The 20,788-nt window shown below is 37.9% G+C and overlaps 2 protein-coding genes across 2 annotated transcripts in view; both read left to right on the plus strand.

Moving 5' to 3' along the window:
• Positions 1-20,788, plus strand: part of LOC134798204 (growth arrest-specific protein 1-like) — a 454,209-nt gene that overhangs the window by 123,618 nt on the left and 309,803 nt on the right. The gene's annotated exons all lie outside the window — the stretch shown is intronic.
• LOC134798193 (membralin) overlaps positions 1-20,788 on the plus strand; it is a 131,030-nt gene that overhangs the window by 14,270 nt on the left and 95,972 nt on the right. The window contains exons 7-8 of the mRNA XM_063770553.1: positions 1,256-1,313; positions 18,883-18,966. Coding sequence (XP_063626623.1) covers positions 1,256-1,313; positions 18,883-18,966 — 142 coding nt within the window. The remainder of the gene's footprint in view (positions 1-1,255; positions 1,314-18,882; positions 18,967-20,788) is intronic.

Below are 20,788 nucleotides of genomic sequence, written 5' to 3' on the forward strand. Positions count from 1 at the left end.
TAGTAGTTAATTCTAAGTTGTATAATCGATCCTTATATTTAAAGTCCCATAGTAAGCACCCGGCAAACAGGAATTAGTTATAGTGCGGAGCGTTTCTTATGAAAGTTCAATTCGCAGCCATTGCGTAGAATCACGTACGTAGAGGTAGGGTCGGCGTCGCCGGGGCGCTATCAATCTTTTCGCCACATCATTTGCTCCCCGGGCCGCATCGGCGATTGAATTTCATTAACGAAACGCTTAGTGCAGATTGAATCCATTTAAGTAACAGTACGATACCTAAATATTGCCTTATGCAGCGACGTTTTGCTACGAAAGTCTCTGGAATCCTCCGGTATGCGTTCAATTTAATTGTCTGCGGTCAACCTCCCCCTTACGGTTATTTGGTCTTTTATTGCAGTGGAGTTTTATTATATTGTTTTACAATTAACGGAAATGATTTTGTGAAATTAAAATGTCGAAAATGTGAATATCAGGCTCCAATTTCACCACGGTGACAGGTGCGACAATTGTAAAACATCACTGTTGCTGACGTCACAGGCATCCATGGGCTACGGTTACCGCTTACCATCGGGCGGGCCGTATTCCTGTTTGCCACCATCATTGTTTTATTAAAAAAAACTTTATTATATCGGAAAAAAACAGATATTTCTCTTGCTAAGTTTATGACAATTGTCACAAGAAACACTACAATTGTCACGAAATTCCGACATATAACTCATTACCTGTCAAGAATTACCTACAATTCTTCTAAATCTTGACAATTGTCAGAAACTTCGCAAAAGAAATATCTGTTTTTTTCCGATATAATAAAGTTTTTTTTAATAAAACAATGATGGTGGCAAACAGGAATACGGCCCGCCCGATGGTAAGTGGTAACCGTAGCCCATGGATGCCTGTGACGTCAGCAACAGTGATTTTACAATTGTCGCACCTGTCACCGTGGTGAAATTGGGGCCAGCTTATTAGAGGCTATTCTGGCAAAATGGTTCCCACGTTAATGTTTACTGAAATGTTAGTCGCTTAAAAATGTAGCTGTCAACTTTGACGTCTATAATTTTAATCCGAGTCTCTGTCAAAAGCTGCAAAATTGCATGGACATGGACGCATTATAAATGCACTTTTGCAGCTGGGTACTGTACACCCTTTGAAATGATTGGTGTCAAAATTAACTTCTAAATAACGTATTGAAAAAATGTCTTAGAATTATATTGGATCCTTGTGAATATTTTGTAAAGTATAATATTTTTTCTTACAGACGGTGTCCATATCTATGCTTCTCCGCTACGCTCATCACCAGATCTTTGTTTTTATAGGTAAGTTCTTATTAATTTAAGTTAGTGGTCGAAGTAGAGTACCTACCTAAGCTGTTTTATCAGAGAAAATTCTTTGAAATCCTGAATCCACTTCTCGAAAATATTTTTTTTTTGATAATCTATGTTTTTTAAATAATTCTGATACCTACACAAATACTGTTTGTGATACATTCATATTATGAACGTATTTTTTAGGGTTCCGTACCTCAAAAGGAAAAAACGGAACCCTTATAGGATCACTCGTGCGTCTGTCTGTCTGTCCGACCATTCTCCCCCCTTTATCTCTGAAACTACTGGGCCTAAAATTTTGAAAAAATACACTAAATAGTACTTTACCTATAGATGTCAGGAACACCTATTAGAAATGTGCAGTCAAGCGTGAGTCGGACTTATGTACGGAACCCTTGGAACGCGAGTCCGACTCGCACTTGACCGGTTTTTTTATTTTTGCTAAACCATTTTATCGAAACAAAGGTACTTACGAGAGAAATACTACAATACTTCTGTTTTTAGGTATATAAGGCCTCTCGAAGTTTAAGTATGAATTTGTTGTAGGGCATCTCCGTCAAGTTCTTGAAGACTTCTTAGTGCCGTCGGTGTTATAAAAATGGCAATTATGGCCTGTTAGAATTAATTCGGTGAAAAATTCTCGAGTCGTGAGCCGGCTCAGCGGCAATCTCTTTGTAATAACAACAATTGCGAATAGCGCCCGCGGCTCGCCCCACCCGGCTCCACTTGTACTGAAAAATAAAAATATCACGGGTCGGATTTACCTAGCGCCCCCCACTTTGATCCGTCGACAATTAGCTAGATAGAGATAATTTTTTCCCTTGCCTATTTGTTCGGTGCCGGTACGGATAAGTGTTTTCCGGTAATTGTTCTGATTCTGCTTTCAGAACGGAGTTTTCCGTAGAAACGTATAATCCTTATTCCTTTTAATTATAAGAGATTGCTAATACAAATCGCAACAGAATCAGTAGGCGTGAAAATTGAACCGAATCAAGCATGTAGTCATTATAGTGTTATCGATAAGCTCATTACGATATCCGGGATTCACGCGACGCTGGCTCGCATTAGTACCTACGCTCTTCGCTCGCGTTGAGCGGATCATACAATTTACTTGACGACATGTGCGCTGATACGATAAAATGAAACCACCTGCAGTACATGTTTTGTATAAATGCGAGCTGCGTGCGTCGATCAGTACTTTAATATATTATAAGAAAAAAAAAAAGAAAGTTAGCCGTGCACTGCAGTGGGTTGCAATTTGCAAGGCTTAAAGGCGATTGTTTAGGTTAGGTAAACCCATTAAAATAATATTGAGTAAGTTTTTCACTTGTCTACCCAATGCAGAAAATCCTTTTAAAAGTAATATTTGTATTACCAGATTTTTTTTAAATCTTTATTTAACGAGCTTAGTCTAAAAGACGATGCCGCTCAATAATACACATCAAGAAATATTGTATTAACAGATGAAACTCTCTAGAACAATTAATGGTAAAATATAGTACTTTGTGCAACATGGGGCGTAAGTTAAATATTGCAAACGAGAGTAAGTATAATCGCGACGGCTTGCCGGAGCGCTTTATAGACTCGAGTTACACACAATGTTTTTCATCACACTTGCGATACAAAAATGAAGTATAAAGACAAAAAACTGTTAATTATGGTACTAGAAACTTCATTACTCCCTAGGAAAAACGCTTTTAAACGCTATTACTCCCGCTAAGCCTGCGTGCAATTCCACATTTACTGAGCGAGTGTGATGAAAAAGATACAACATTATAAAACCACTTGATATTACTTTATTAAATCAGATCCTAGCTTCGTTTGTCGAATTAGCTATTCACAACTGACGATATAGAAGGAAGGTAAATCTTTTCAATGGGATCCAGTTGGTATCTATGGCGACCCATCCGTGCTTAAATAGAATTCGCGAAAAACCGTACCAACAAACGGGTAGAGGTCCCGAAAATATCGAGTAATCCTAATCCTGCGATTTTTTCGTTAATCTCTGTTTGTTATAGGGTAGGTACTCGAGATTAGAGAGAGCTTATTGAACATATTTTCAGTGTAGTACTCTCATGCAAAATGGGAATGTGGAGCGGGGTAATAAAACACTTATGATCGAGAGCTGCGGGCCCTCAGCGGAATCGGGGTCGTCGTGTCTTGGACATACATCGGATTAGTTATTGTGTCCGATAGGATTGAGCTCTCACGCGCACCTTTGTACCGTTTAATACCACTGATAATATTAATGCTTTGCGCTCTAAAGCTTTGCGCAAACTTCTTCAATACAACCGCAGCAATGTCCCGCAAATAAAGGTGTAAGAGGAAAGGAGATTACGATTTCAAAAGTATTTTGACACAAACGCGAGACCCGTGTACGTTCTTTGACGATTTTGAATACAATATTTTTCATCTTTATAAAAGATTAAATGCTCTAGAGTTAAGGACAAACTACATATCAATCACAGGAAACACCCCCATAATGAAATAGCCAAAATAACTTATACTAGATATAGAAATTTTTATATAAGCATTTTACGAAAAACCAAGGATGATTATGACCGGAAACAACTTTTGGATAATAAAAAACACCCGAGGAAACTTTGGAGAATTATTAGAGACATATCTCACCTAAATCGGGATAGGCATACACCCCATGAACTAGCCACCATCAAGCCTAATTTTTCTGACTCCCTAAATTACACCAATGAATTCTTCTCCTCAGTGGGCAAAAACCTAGCAAATGTTATACTCTCTGAAAAAAACAAGAGTGAGGCCACACTTGCGACTGAAATAGCCTTAACAAACTCCCCTCTTCGATCAATGTTCTTAAATCCTACCGACGATACTGAAGTAGAAAAATTAATCATGTCCTTAAACCCTGATTGCGCGTCCGGCATTGATAAACTAAACACTCGTATTTTAAAAATCCTAAAAAACTATATCGTCAAACCACTTGTACATATTTTTAACCTCAGCATATCATCGGGTTCTTTTCCGGAGTGCTGGAAAGTAGCTGCAGTAGTTCCCGTTCATAAAGGAGGTGACAAGAGCCTCCCCGGGAATTATCGCCCTATTTCTCTTCTCAGCAGTCTGTCTAAAATACTGGAAAAGATTATTAATAATCAACTAATCAACTTCCTTGAATCAGAACACCTACTCTCTCAAAGACAATATGGCTTTCGGAAAAAGAGATCTTCTGAACAAGCCGCCACCTTACTGGTTAACCTTGTCTCGTCCTATCTTGACAGAGGAGAATCCTGCGTGGGAATCTTCCTAGATCTGGCCAAGGCGTTTGACACTGTCTCAATCCCGATTTTGCTAAGGAAGCTTGAACTGTTAGGCATTCGCGGTATCGCATGGAACTGGTTCCAAAGCTACCTTACAAACCGGAAGCAGTGTGTAAGACTCGGCACTTTAGTCAGTGATTCAGCCCCGATAACCTTCGGTGTGCCACAGGGAAGCGTCCTCGGTCCCACTCTATTTCTGATCTACCTCAATGACTTAATCTCTCTACCCGTCAGTCAGGCAGAAATTATCTGCTACGCAGACGACACTGCTCTGCTGTTTCACGATGTCTCCTGGGCTCGTTGCTTCGCGGTAGCAGAGACAGGTTTGACTGTGATTGCCAAGTGGCTCGCTGACAACCTGCTTTCACTTAATATTTCAAAAACAAAATACTTATGTTTTCATAAAACGGCCTCTTCTGCCCCCAGCTCGCGACCAGATCTCAAGCTTTCTTGTGGCAGTGCAGAGGATGACCCAGCTATTCACTCGAGTAGAGTTTTCGATGTGGTTAGTAATTGTACCACCGTAAAGTACCTGGGCATTACGCTTGATGAAAATCTTAATTTCAAAAAGCACATCGAATTGTTGTCTGCTAGAGTCCGAAAGGTTGTATTCATTATGAAGCTGCTACGAAATTCTGCTACGAGGGAGTTGCTTAAGCTTGTATACACTTCGATTTGTGAATCCATCCTATCATACTGCATTGGTGTGTGGGGTGGCTCCACTAGCTCTGCACTACTGCCTCTCGAAAGGACCCAAAGGTTTGTGCTCAAGGTCATGCTCGGGAAACCCGGGTTGTTTCCGACTGTTTCCCTTTATAAAGACGCGGATGTTCTTAGTGTCAGGCAATTATTAATCCTACGAGTTGCAACTCACGTGCATCAAAAAACTATAAACTCTGAAGAATATATTACCCTAATCCGTAATCGAGTCTTTAGAATTCCTACGCCCATCGTAAAAACCACATTCGCGAGGCGTTTTCCTAACTTCCTGCATCCGTATATTTACAATTCAGTAGTAAAGGCATGCAACATATCTGAAAAGTCTCCTCTTGAAGCAAAACTCATAATTAAGAACTGGTTGAAAGATCTTAACTATATTCGAACTGAGATGCTGTTGAAGGTCATCACCTAATCCCTCACATGATATCCATCTCTGTAGCCTTACGCCTTACACACACTCGCACACACACACGCAAACACACACACACATACACACGCACCATTTTTTCATTCCTTTTTTCTTTCTTTGAATTTCATAATTTCCTTAATTATTAGTTTATTAGATTAGTTTCTTCTTAACCTTTTGCTTACAAATTGAAAACTCGGCTGCCACGTCACAGGCATAGCCTAGTGTGGGGCCACAGGATATATATATATATTGTCAACAAGGTTATTTCAAATAAATATTATTATTAATATGTCTTTCCCATCACGGAACAATGGTGTTCCGGACCTTTGGGAGGCGTGCGCGGAGCCGAAGCCAACACGTAGAGGCCCTTTTGACACTTTAATGAAATGTAAGGGGTACACCGAGCGGAGGCTGCCCTTGCCCGTGTCATGGGACGCACGCAGAGGCAGCACCCGCCAGGGCGTAAGGACTATTGAGAGTTGATGGAATCTAAAATGAACTAGGTTATTGGGTGAAAGCGATGGACTAAGAACTGAGCTATGGGGTAAAAAACCGGACGCCTGCCTAATAAAACGGTATGCAATTTTATTTCCGGCAGACGGTGACTCGCCCTCACAAGATGGGCCCCCACAAAAAGCGACATCTAGGATGGCTCAAGGGCAACACCGGTGTGAGCGGCTCAGGGGTGTCGAGAGGTGTGCGCCGCTTTCTACCCAGTGGCTGTTAACAGCCACTGTGCCAACTCGCGTCTTATGCATATTTCACTTCCACCCCTGGAGCTTATAGCTCTAACGACTCCACTCTGGCCGGCCGGCTAAGGCAAGCCAGAGGCAGAGAATCCTGTCCCACCCACCCTCCTTGCGGGTAACAGAACTCCCCAGGAGCACTCGGGTACGTGAGGTCGCTAATCCCCAACAGCTCGCCACAAGCTGCCCTGCGTTTATTATTATTAATATTATTATTAATATAATATTATTAATATTAATATATATATCTTGCTAAGTTTCTACGAAGCTTTTTTCTACACTTTTAAGCTTAGGTTTTTAAATATATTTGAAAAGAAAATCTTATATCTCTAATCTCACTTGATACGAACCTAAATTGCAACGAGACTACTTGAGATGTCTTTAACATAACAAATCATAAAATATCGACGTATAATTGCTTGCTAATAAACATGGTTATAGAAGTAATTACATTTAACAAAGAAGTGTATTTTTTACCTTACTTTAATTAAAATAATTCCGACAAAAGAATCTCTATTTTTCGTACGACTGATGATAAATGTTTTTCTGAGTGATAAATGAGTAGACTCGTATGTACTCGTACCTATGTTTATGATTCTTTTTTGGCCTGTCCTTTAGTTTAATGGGAGATTTACTCATTTGTTTCTATCGAATGAATATAATGTAATCGTGTAGGCCTAACCTAACCATTTAATATGTCGGGGGCAGTCTGTTGTATTGGAAATGATATGGGATGCAACTGAATAATGAAGCTATCGGCGCAGTATTTTACGAATAAAAGATTGCTTAGTCCCGAGTGGTTACCGTGAGACACTTCATTATAGGGTATTTCAATTGACTGTATTTAAAATAAACTAGCAAAAAGCAGAGCTTTGTAAGGGCTCGCGGAGTTTTTCTACCTAAACGTACCCGACTGCGACTTTGATCCAGTCCGAGGTCCGGTACGCCTGTCTGTTACAGCTTTTACTTTGTCCATTAAAACCGTGTCCAGACGACAAAATCAAATTGCCAATATCATCCACACGTAATATACAATTTCATAAGCGCTTATTACATCCTACACGGTCGCCCAGTACTTTTTGTAAGGAAGCCAACTGGCTTTTCTACATAATGTTGGGTCAGCGAGCCAATGTCCTTGAATTTATTTTTTCGTCCACACCACACAATTGAGCGAAAAACTATTCCGTCTGGATACTACTCTCCTAAGTACTCATCAAGACGAATTGGATGACCAGAACAGCGTGTGCCTATATTGCGCCAAACCTGAGTTCCACTAGGTACTGCCAGGGTTCAGCATCAGCTTTATCTTGGGTACTACTCTTCTAAGTGCTCATTAAGACGTATCGGATGACCAAAACAGCGTGTGCTTATGTTGCACCAAACCTGAGTTCCACTAGGTACTGCGAGGGTTCAGCATCAGCTCTATCTTGGGTACTGCTCTCCCAAGTGCTCATCAAGACGTCTCGAATGACTAAAACAGCGTGTGCCTATGTCGCACCAAACCTGAGTTCCACTAGGTACTGCCAGGGTTCAGCATCAGCTCTATCTTGGGTACTGCTGTACCAAGAGATCATCATGACGAGTCGGATGTCTAAAACAGCGTATGTCTATGTTGCACCAAACCTGAGAACCACTAGGTACAGCCAGGGTTCAGCATCAGCTCTATCGTGGGTACTGCTCTTCCAAGTGCTCATTAAAACGTGTCGGATGACCAAAACAGCGTGTGCCTATGTTGCACCAAACCTGTGTTCCACTAGGTACAGCCAGGATTCAGCATCAGCTCTATCTTGGGTACTACTTTCCTAAGTACTCATCAAGACAAGTCGGATGACCAAAACAGCGTGTGCCTATGTTGTATAAAACCCGAGCTCCACAAGGTACTCCCAAGATTCAGCATCAGGTATCTTGGGTACTGCTCTACCAAGTGATCATCATGACGAGTCCGATGTCCAAAACAGCGTATGTATATGTTGCACTAAATCCGAGGTCCCCTAGGTACTGCCAGGGTTCAGCATCAGCTCTATCTTGGGTGCTACTAGGGCGGTTTGATAAGTAACTTGGTTCGACCTGAAGACAAATGAGTTGAGGAATGTTGTGTACATTTTATGAAACAAAGCTTTATGAAAAATGTGAAGAACTCACTCAGTTGAGATGCTTATGGCTTCATCTAATTCTCATTATTTTATTCTTCTGGCAGCTAAAACCATATCCTGAATTTCTATCGAACCAAGCTACTTCTCAAACCACACTCGTACTCTCCTAAGTGCTCATCAGTGAATATACAGCAAGATAAAATGTTCCAGTATTCACAGAAACTTTTAATTGCTAAATTGGGAACCAATCCGAGCGCAGTGCGGTCCAAAATTTTAACCCACTTTTGTATTCATCGTTGTTAATGGCGTAAGCACCATCGACAATATTGAATTTGAAAACACCACATGTACCCACCACACAAGCCTTCTTGAGCTTACTGTGGGGCTTTACAATTTCTGTAAGAATGTCCATAATTTTTTTACTACTAACGCCACCTGTCAGAAAAATTACTTAAATTAGAAAAATTTAATAATTACCATTAGCACGAATGTTAATTTCATCACTTTTCCAACAGATGGCGTTAGTAGTAATACAAAGTGTTATTCCTTTATTTTATTTTTTTAGGCTTATAAAATGATATTTTTATGTTTGATAACACATCTAGACATGAATTTGAATTACTATGTTAAATCTCAAACCTAACAGTGCAGTAGTTTTTTCGTAAAGTGTACCACAAGAATGCATAGATTGTCGAATAGTGATAGGGCTCGCTTCGCTCGCCCTAATTATTTTACACCATGCAAGAAGTAAAGCACCAGAAGATTAATAGAGAAAAGTAGATAGCAGCTATTTTTAGACACAATTTCAATTTTAAAACCCGTATATAACTATAAAGAATAGGTAATTTGATAGTGACGTCACATGCTAGTGTTTCATATACATTTCATAGTAGCAAAATCGTTTTGACAGTTCGAAAAAAGAATCTGATTCGACTAGTTGTCAAATACCCTATTATGTGGACTTAGTGATGGCTGTAATATTAAGAATTATTTTATAGACTACCTAATTTGACTGAGGTGGGTGGTATTACCTTATTATGGTTAACTACGGACTAATTGAAGGCTGATACGTTAGACTAATTTACATTATGTTAAGTAGATAAGTAAGTAAAACATAATACTTAAACTTGATTTAGTGCTAAAACTAAACTACTTTCTACTAACACTATCGCGTAACTACTTTACCAGCCACCTGAGTTAAATGGTAGACCTTACAGTCTCATAACTAAGGCTCGGAACCGGTTTTTTCTTCATACATAAAATACCGGTATTATTACGTTCTTTTTCGTTCTTTGGTTTATTCTTTCAATTTTAATAGGACAATCTAATAATACGAAGTTGTTACCTAAATAGGCACATGATTTAGTCCTACGTAAAGAGCATAAAATAGTTAAAAATATTAGGCTATCTCGGGGTTTTGAAAAAAAAAACCGGTTCCGAGCCCTGCTCACAACCAACAGCGGTATTTGCACGGATGTGTCCAGCGATATGTGCATTTTGCCACCGATAATAAACACGATATGCTTATAATAGACGAGAGTGGAAATCCAATACTGTCGCGGTCGGGATAATGAATGCAGTACTTGTTAGTCATCATGATCAATATTGTTGGAACCAGGAGGGCTTTGCGATTTAATTGCGGCTAATACCCTTTAAATGATGAATGTTGTACATTGCGTAACCATTATCTGTCTTTAGTGATATCGGTTTAATAGCTTCTTGTTTTAATGCGCGGATGGCATATTACTACTACTATTGGTACTAACAGCAATACTGTCAGTAATATTGGTAAACTAGTTGCTTTAATTGCAATACTTAAATGATAAGTAGTATTGGTTGCACATATTGGTTCACAAAGATATTTACAAGCCAACGTTCCAAAAATATATTTACACGACCTTATTGTCAGTGTCAGTGTCTTAGAGTTGACTTGTACACTGGCGTTCAAAAGTGCATGGAGATGTTTCAACCGTAATATTAAGGCATTACGGTCGACATCTATTCATGCACTTTTGAACGCCAGATGTCTGTGAACTCGACTGCACCTAATTTTATAGGAATTAAAGGAAATAGTGTCACAGTGTGTTATATTACTTCTATAAGGCACAGTATTTTTAGACACTTCATAATTATGCCTAACATCAAACATGTGAAAGTTGTCCCGCTGCTTTATATAAGCTGTGCTTGCATCCACAGAAATTCATATATCACAAGAGGCGCCATACTTCCGAATTTATTTTATGAACGCGTATTAATGGTCACACTAGACGCGTCCACAATAGAGCCACACTGCGCGGAATGTGTCAAACAGACCGCAACTGCGTTGTGGCTCGCTTGATGTTATGACGAATTCATTTTCGCTTATTATTTCCGATGCTGATACTAGCGGCTATATTGCAGTCAATTAGCCGGCTTAATTTGAGTTAATTAGTTTCGGGAAAGTATTAATTTAATTTAGCAGCCGTTTGTCGACCTAATTATTTAGTTTTTTTGCTAGCAATGAGTTAATGATTTAGGTTAGAAATCAAATAATTCAATGTCTTAGTTTAATTTCTTATTCTGTTATCATGTAATATCCATAGTTAATTCCGACAAACTTCTGAAAAAATAATAAGCCTATTCTGTTCACTTACCTTAATTAACCGAAAAGGGTTTTATAGAAGGATCCCGGAAAAAAGGCTTTAACATTTGCATAATTAAATATCGGAATTAACTCTGCGATCTTAAGGAGATAATTAAGAGTTATAGGGGAGCCCTGAGGTATTTTTTGCCGACCTATCTGTTTTTGCAATCCATTCGGAATTTAACACGGATGTTTTCGATTTTAAGAAGCTTGAGAATATTTATTCTGTCGCTAATGGATGGATAGAATAAAAAATAAAACAACCCTTTTCTTAACATCGACACTCTTGTTTATTATTTTGTTTCGTTTTAATTTTATTTCAACAACATTTCTATCTTGGGATCGCCGAGTTCTAATCCCCAATTATTTTACTGCGAAAATACCTTTAAGTAGCTAAATTAAGTGTGTAGGTATTCCAAAATAATTATGTTAATAGTCGATGCTATTTGAGAAATAAGCCCCTAACTTGACTCACTAATTACCTATTTTTTGTTATTAAAAAAAACGAGACTTATTTTTGCCCCGCGAAATCAAGAAGCGAAAAAAAGGCTGTCGAGACGTGATTACACCTATACCTACACCTACACACATTATACAGTACACAGTACCTATACCTACTACACATAGCTACCACTAAGAAGTTAAATCGAACAACAATTCATATCTTTTTGGGTTTAATAAGTCTAACAGGAACATACCGTCTTCCTTATAACATCTCAATCGGTTAAAGACCGTTAAAGCATAGTTTACCGTTTTTAGAATTTAAAAAAATATTAAATAATTCACTGAATATTGACAAGTCAATAGAACATATAAGTAATAAGTTATTACTAATAAACCGACGCTTATAAACACAACGGCCAGTACGCATCATAAAAATAAATTTAATTCAATATAACAGAGCTGTACAGTAAAGCTGTAGAGATAACTGACCTGCATAGAAACTTGTTTGCAGGGGGTAAAAGGCTTTTGTCAGAAAAAATACTAAAATGCTACTTAAAATTATTAGAATCAGAATCAGAATCAAGCATTTTATTCGTGATAAACTTAAAACTAAGATTACATACAAGAGTATATTAGGAAACTAGAAAGACGCGGCCGGCATAGGCACCTACTGCTCCTTGCCATCCTCACACATAAGCCATTTAGTTTCTCCAAAACGTTACTATAAAAAGAAAATTCATCGAAAAGATCCTTGATGTTTACTTAATAATTTTAGACTACGTGGCTTTATAAATCCTTTAAGTATCTAATTTGCAATATTTTCTTTCCATAAGGCGATTTACGACGTAATTTGTTCAATTATTTCGTTCTCAAATGGAGCGCAATTTTCCAAAGCAGCGAGGTATTAGAAGGTATCGGGGCGAAGCAGAAAATAAGGAGATAATAATGATGTGCCGACATCAATAAAACTTGACGTTCTTTGCTTCGCGGCCGCGTTTCCATACAACAAACAGCCGTTCACAGTAAACAGATTCTAAAGCGTACTTGCTCGCATAATATCGAATATAAGTACGTGTACTATGTTTGTACCCAGCGCTCGGAACCGATTTTTTGAAAAGCTCGAAATAGCCCAATATTTTAAATTATTTTATGCTCTTTCCGTAGAACTGTATCATGTATTTAGGTAACAACTTCGTATTATTAGATTGTCCCATTAAAAATGAAATAATTAACCAAAGAACGAAAAATAACGTAATAATACCGGTATTTTTTGTATGAAGAAAAAACCGGTTCCGAGCCTTGTTAATATGTATTAATTAGTCGTCATTTTTGATTCTGTATGAGAGAAAGTTTAATAATAAACGCTAAAACTGATTGCGTCCATTACTTCCATTAGGTAGTTTTATCTTAAATTACTTTTTTGGTAAGGTATAGTCAAATAAATTGGTTATTCGTTAGAACCAGTTAGGTTTCACTGGGCTATGACCCTATAAGGCTTTTGCCGAGAATAGGGTGACCGCTCCATTTCTTGGACTATGCATTCAAATGGACTGCATTAGATCTTGATAATAATATTATCTTGATTCTCTGTTGATTCAATATAATTCTTAAGACCATACAAGCCAGAAAGCCAGTGGGAATTGAATTCCGCCTTTTTTTGTTTACTTTGTATAAAAACTGTCGATGAAATTACTAGCAGTTGCAGTTTAAATAAATAAAGAATTCAATCGAGGGCCAATGTTATTGCTTTGTTCCTTTGAGCTTATTGTCTTAGTTCCCTTAACATGTTCGTTTTGAAATGATTGAATCAATACTTTGTTTATTGAATTGGCTTCTATTTTTCTCTAGACCTTAACTGTTTGATGTGAAAATATTGAAAACATAACAAAAATGCGTTTTGAACTCTTTTCATGAATTACTTTCTATTTTGGCCTTATTGCTGTAGGAGTCTTATTTATTTACATTTTCATTGTGAATGCTTAACTAAGTATGAATGAAATGAATGAATGGTCTTATTAATCGCTCGAATAATGTAATACAGAATACTCGTGATGTAGACCAATAGAGAAATAAACGATCTATGAATATTTATGTTTAAGTTTATATTTACTATATTACCTATACTTAGGGCATACTGAAAATTCCTGAACTGGCCAATTAGAAAAAATAAGTCGTCTCATATATCAGAATCCAGAAACTTATAGTATGGCCCACGTATTTACTATACTACCGAAGTCAAGGCAAGCAACATAATATTTAACACAATAATAAAGAAAAAATTTAATGTCTTCATACCTCTGCAATTCACCTCACGATATTTTATTTCCGTTAAGACGGTCCAAACCCACTTAAAAAGGGTAGCGCTTCACGAAGTCGATATCTCAGCGACAGCTCATTTTTCCTCTCGTTTCTAGTGTTTCTTGTTAATTAGGGCAAGCGGTACTTCGCTAGCGCCTGCCCTGAGGCGATACCAATTCGTTGATAACCAGTAAAAGTAGGACCCCGTGATTATGCTTAGGTATCGTCCGAATGACACCTAACGCTGTGTATAACATCACATTTTATGGAAAGACAGCAACATTATTAAGTACGTAACGGCAGTTAACGGCTGCCTATATTATAATTATAGAACGGCCTCCTAGCCTACTCGGTAGTGACCCTACCTACGAAGCAGGAGGTCCCGGTTTGAATCCTGGTAAGGGCGTTTATTTGTGTGTTAATCACGAATATTTCTTCCTGAGCTATATATGTATTTATTTATTTAGGTTTCAAGTTCTTTATTTGCATTTATGTTGTACAAATGGGTATTTAAGTATTGTATATCGTCACCTAATACCTATAGTAGGTATATAAGCTTTGCTTAGTTTGGGGCTAGGTCTATCTGTGTAAGATTGTCCCCTAAATATTTGTAATTTCCTTTTAATGAACTAACGTTTTGAACCGCAGCTACCAGCTGTTGACCAAGGCCTAAATTCAGGGTCTGGTTATACTGGGGACTGACAGAAGGGACGATATGCTTTATGAAGTTTCGCTCGATACCCGCTAACCTCTTGGCTGGACTAACAACCGGTTCAAGCAGGGTTTAATGCCAATTACCTGCTCACCCTATTGTTCAGCGCAGTGCCTCGAGTATCGTTGCTGCTAATACCCATTCAAAAGATCTACGTTCGCCGACGCCCAAGCTCTTGCCTCTCACCCAATGATCTTGAAGTCAATAATTTGCATTAAAATTTACAGAGCTTCTACGTGGGCAATACTGAAAGTTTCTAATGAACCACTTAAAGAGATCACGCAGTGAAAGAAAACGTTTATTGTTCAAACATATAACTATATTGTGAGGTACAGGCTGTCATGTGTATTTCAGAAATGCTGGCAGTTTGAAAATGATCTTACTTAAGAAGCCAATAATAAATCTGTTGAGTGGTAGTATTTCACGAGTTTTAATATCGACAACGCTCACTGCTATCAATACTTCACGGTAATATGAATCCGGGCTGCAGATATCCACAGAACGGAACGAAACGAGAACGGGATAGGTAGCGAGAGCAAAATTAATTTCACATGATGAATGAGTACACTGCGTTCGACGATGCGATTTACAATTTTCTCTGAAAATATTAAAGCTTATTATCTGCAATAACAAATCTGTTCTGACAGTAAGGAAAAAACCCGCACGCAGGCCGAAGGCGGAGCTTTGACTCGTTTCTTGTATATTAAAAATGTTAGCCACCGACGCTCTTTTAATTTATCTTAGCATTAATTTTGTTTATGATAAATATATTTTTCTGGGAAACACTAAGGAACTATTTCTTAAGGAACTTACTTCGGTTTATACTAAAGAACTAGCTATTTAATGCTCAATGAAAAATAGACTACAATACATAATTATGACGTGTTATTTGTAATAGAATTCTCTCTTATTACATTTTAAATTGATAACTAAAACCAGAATTAGTAAACAAAGAACACTATACCTATATGGAAAATGTGACAAAGTAAATTCCGAAGTTGACAAAAAAAGTATTAACTGGTTTGCATTAAGATTTGTCAAAAATTATAAATCGTTTCGTTAAGTGAACTAAGAATCTCAAAAAGGAATCTAGGCATTTGCGATGGAATTTATTACCTATATATCTTTACGTTGATTTCATTATTCTAACAAGTAACTGTCAAAAATATTTTTTGATACACACTTTTATTGCCGACAGTACCTTTGCATGTTTATCAAGTACTTCTAGAGACCTTTCAAATGAGCCTAAACTCAATGTGTTTGTGTTTTTCCATCGAAGAGTTCCTTTGGCTACCTTCCGACTGCATCATCAGATCAGCTCCATGTTAGCTTATTTTTGCATTGTCATCGGAAATATGGAAGTATGCGAAATTTCAGCTCAATCAGACACCCGGAAGTGGTTTAAGTCACAAGATTGGAAGCACCGTAGGTACAAAGAGATATAGGTACATACGCAGTGAATCTAAATATAAGTGTGCCTAAAAACTAGAGTAGAGCTAATATTTTTTCCATTAAAACAAATGACGCTAGCCCACATTTTGGTTTACGTCAACTGTGACACATTCAGGCAAGCGTGAAAGCTCTAGTGGGTAGACGGGACATGTCTACGAAATGATCATTTAGGAATCATGTGGGAAACTTGTTCCATTTCTTCAAATCTGTCTTGTTATTTTGATTTCATAAGAGCAAAAAGTATTTTAATGTTTGTCAACCACGACAAATACTTGTGATAGCTTTTTTTTTGGTTTTTAATTTTGTCATCATTATTATTGAGTAATGTTTTTTTATTTTTTTGTTCTTTAATTAATTGACTTGTGTAATTATTTACCTATATGTCTAGTTTTAGGTGTGTGTGTTTATATTTTTATGTTTTTGACATGTACGTTTACACCGTATTAAACGTCTCGTAATCTAAATCTGAATCTGAAAGCTAGAATTAACTAATGTTTCAAGGGCTAAGCGAGTGATGATATATTCTCTCAACCTACTAAGCGTTAATTACAATACATAAAGCCTTTATACTCGTAGTTGACGCTGACCATAAAGGGCCACGATGGTCGGTTTGCTTCAGCAGCAAATGCGTTACAGAAGTTAAATCCTTACACCACCATCCTACCACTTGAATATATTCACAAGTTTTTTCTTCAAAAAAATACATTTTCCATACATGCTACCCTCTGCCTTGATCCCTTAGGCGGCATCAAAAGATCCGGCGACAGGCAGCACCTATGGCCGGGAAACTGAGGGCCTACCGCGTACCACGTTCGACGTGTTGCCTTCCTGTCACACTTACGTACGAATTTACAAGTGCGACAGAGAGGCATAACGTCGGACGTGGTTCGCGGTAGGCCTTCTGTATAGGGATTATCCCATCTAGAGTAAACAAGCGGCCGCAAAGCTCCGCCGAACTGACTGAGCACATGCGAACTATGCTAACGAAGAGACAGAACAAATCCTTTATCTTATTACGAATCTGAACGTTGAAAAAACTCACGAAAATGGAGCGTCACTTTGGGATAAATCCTATTTAGTTGATGGGCTTACTGGACTTTTCAGAGTTGTAGTCGTACATGTGAGGGACATTTAGCTACGTTAATATTTGTGGCGTTTATTTTTTGGCGGGCGACGCATTACTACTTATGTAATAATACTATTTATGAATTATAAGCCAGTGAATGTATATCTACTACTGGAGTTACTCAAACGATCGTAAGTAAAACGTATTTGTGGAACACAGATGATACAGTTCAGTTCTTTATTATAGAACTCTGTGTTTTGCCTATTTTATTATACTGGCATACAAATGTTAAAGCAATAATTGACTTACCAAATGATAATTTAGTTCGTTAATTATAAATTATTTAAATGAAACGAATATAATTTATATTAGTTATATAAACGGTTAGCGAAGCAATGACATATACAATCAATAAAATAAAATAAAAACAATTGACTTAAAAAAACATACTGATCACAAGTTCGATCACAAGTTACATAAAATGAATAAGTTATAAATCGAATTTAGTCGTCAATAAATCACTTGAAACTTGTCATTCCCATTATCTTGATGACTTGATGAATTGATGATACTATAATTAGTATTCCTTAGGTATAGAGTACTTATTATTGTAATAGTGTAGGTTAGTGCATTTTCAATATGAGTAGTTTCGTAATGAAATAATTTAAAAAATACATTAATTTTTGCATCAAACTACGAGTAACTACTTGTTGCTTTATTTTATACCGATATACCTTATTTTCCGACCGTTCTGGCGTTAATAGAGTGAATGTCATTAGCTTTATCTTTTTGCACAAAACATAATCCTTTAATGCGGAGCGAAACGTAGGTAGGACTAAAACGTGAAAGTGGATTTAAAACACGTCCAAAACATCCGAGTTAACAGTATTACGCGGTAAAGCAGGCAACGGGACAGGTACGAACGGATAGGCGATACATATATTTTTAACGTACGCTGTCGGATCGTAAAGAATGATCCGGTGTCTCCGGCGACACCATTACTTCTCGTGCGGCATGAAAAATTCATACGGCCGTCGTTTGATCGCGTTAAAGTGTGCGGCGCCGCGCGCGCACCTCCGGGGGCCGCTATCCTGTCACACTAGCCATATACAACCTATCTGCTTTTGAAAACTTATTCAATTCTATACCTTTTCTCCAGGCAACAAGTTACATAATTGCACTAGTTTTCAAACCCACATAGGACGGAAGCGCATAGCGCGACAGTATAGCTTGGCTTATGGTCTCCGCGCATACCGCCGCCGTCCTTACACTTACTTTAAATTAAATCTATGTTGCCTGCGATATTATTTTGCAACATTTTCACCCTTATTACTTTTATATCGCACTCTAATTCAATTTTACGAAGCGCGAGATGCAGCTTGCACTGTGTGAAGGAAGTGGTGGGATATTGTTTGTTCTCGGGTACAGTTCAAAATGTTCATATGATTACTTTATTTTTTATACTTGGTTGATTATAAAAAAAAATTAAGGTTGTTTGGATTTTCCGTTCTACAACTATATTTCCTATACTTGTACATTTCTTACGTTTGTTTATTGACATAAAATAATCAGGCCACCACACAACATACAATCAAAGACAACTGCACCTCGAGTATCCTTGCTGCTAATACCCATTCCAGAATGAATTTCGTTTTTTTTATTATTATTATATCATAACAGATTGCTAACATCTTATTTTTGTTTCAGTGGATCTCCTTCAGATGCTTGAGTTTAATGTGACCGTGTCCTTCCCAGCTGCACCTCTGCTAACAGTCATTTTAGCGCTAGTCGGTAAGTGCTTGTATCCTTGTCATTTTGCAACATCTTTGGTTAAACGATTTTGCATGCCACTGTGAAGATATCAACCATCCGACGTTCTTCATCCACGTAGCTGCGAAATTAATAATGCATCTATATTCGCCTAAGAGTACTCGACATAGCAATGCATGAAGCAAACAGTCGGAACGAGTGACGTGTCGACTTGTCGCTCCTCTCTGGCAGCTCTCTTGAACAGTTGTTCCAAACGCTTGCCAAGCGCAGACAAATATTAATCTCAGTGAATCTATTACCCTAACAGCTATTATAGCAACGCGTAACCGGAGAGCTCGTTTACACTGGTGTTCGATTGTCCTATGCTCGGTAAGCAGTTTGAATTACATCTTTGCGCCCTTTCGCCTCAGCATAAGTTCGCTTAAACGTTTCTCGATGCAAAACCTTTGATACCCCGAGTGCGACGGGTTGTATGAGCGTTGAAATGTAAAACTTGAACTGTTGCTGAGCTTTATTACTTTGTAATATTATGTTGTGACTTTTAAGGTTCAATTTTAAACACATGAATAAAGCCAAAATTTATTTTTCATTTAAAAATTGTTAGATATTGTAAAGTTTAAAAGTAACGCAACTTTAAGGTAAGCCGATGGAATATTTTGTTAAAATAAAACAATTATAAAATCATAACTTATCGGTAGTTCATCATCAAAACTAATCAAAAAGTCGCCGCGAAAGTCCACTATCGCCGAGATAATTGCATTAGTTTTGGGCTTATGTTTACGACAGAGCGCATCATCGATAGAACCTATCACCCTTGGGTTATTGTGTCACAAGGGCTCGTTGCGTTTCGTAGCCATCCAATTAAAGATATCGTCCGAAAACAAATTTAGTAATTTTAATGTTTTCGGATTGAAAATTTATATTTTTAGGGTTCCGTAACTCAAAAGGAAAAAACGGAACCCTTATAGGATCACTCGTGCGTCTGTCTGTCCGTCTGTCCGTCTGTCACAGCCTATTTGCTCCAAAACTTCTGGACCAATTAAGTTGAAATTTGGTACACGTATGGAAGTCTGTGACCCAAAGACGGACATGTAATAAAAACAAATGAATTTTAAGCATAGGGGGCTCTTTTAGGGGGAATATGAGAAAATTAAAAAACAAAGTTTTGCAAGCCATATCATGTTACATATTAGGTAAATGAAAGGGCTTATTTTGCGGATCTCAAATATATTTTTTATATAATTAAGTTAAGTTATTTAAGAAAATAGGCAAAAAATTACCATCCCCACCCTTAACTCCGATACTACTGGATCTAAAATTTTGAAAAAAATACATGTAATAGTTCTTTACCTCTAGATGACAGGAAAACCTATTAGAAATCTAGAGTCAAGCGTGAGTCGGACTTAAGAAAAAAAACGCGGTTGGGGTGCTTTAGGGACACAGCCGTAATGGTTTACGTGAAACTCGGTGTGGATAGCTTTTGCGAAGGCCGAAGGCCGAGCTACGCATAGGGCCGAAGGCCCGAAGCTTCCCCCAGTAGCTTTTTGAAACGCACGGCCGAAGGCCGAGTTGCGGGAGGTTGGTGTTCAAACACAAAACAATTATAGTACTTAAGTGTCTGAATGCGAAGGTCGAAGGCCCGGAGCCTCCGACATGTGCATGCTTCCTGCAAAGGAGATCGTCGATTTTGTTCTATCTTTTGTTAAGCAATTGGGCCCGATACCTATACAAGGTGTTCACGAGGAATGCGAAAGATTTTAACCACGCATTTCTGAGGTCAAAAGAAGCCAAAAATGTAATATGAGTTAAGGTTAATTTCGCCAAAAAAAATTATTTTTTTTGT

This window comes from Cydia splendana, chromosome 16, assembly GCF_910591565.1.
Source record: "Cydia splendana chromosome 16, ilCydSple1.2, whole genome shotgun sequence".
NCBI lineage: Eukaryota > Metazoa > Arthropoda > Insecta > Lepidoptera > Tortricidae > Cydia > Cydia splendana.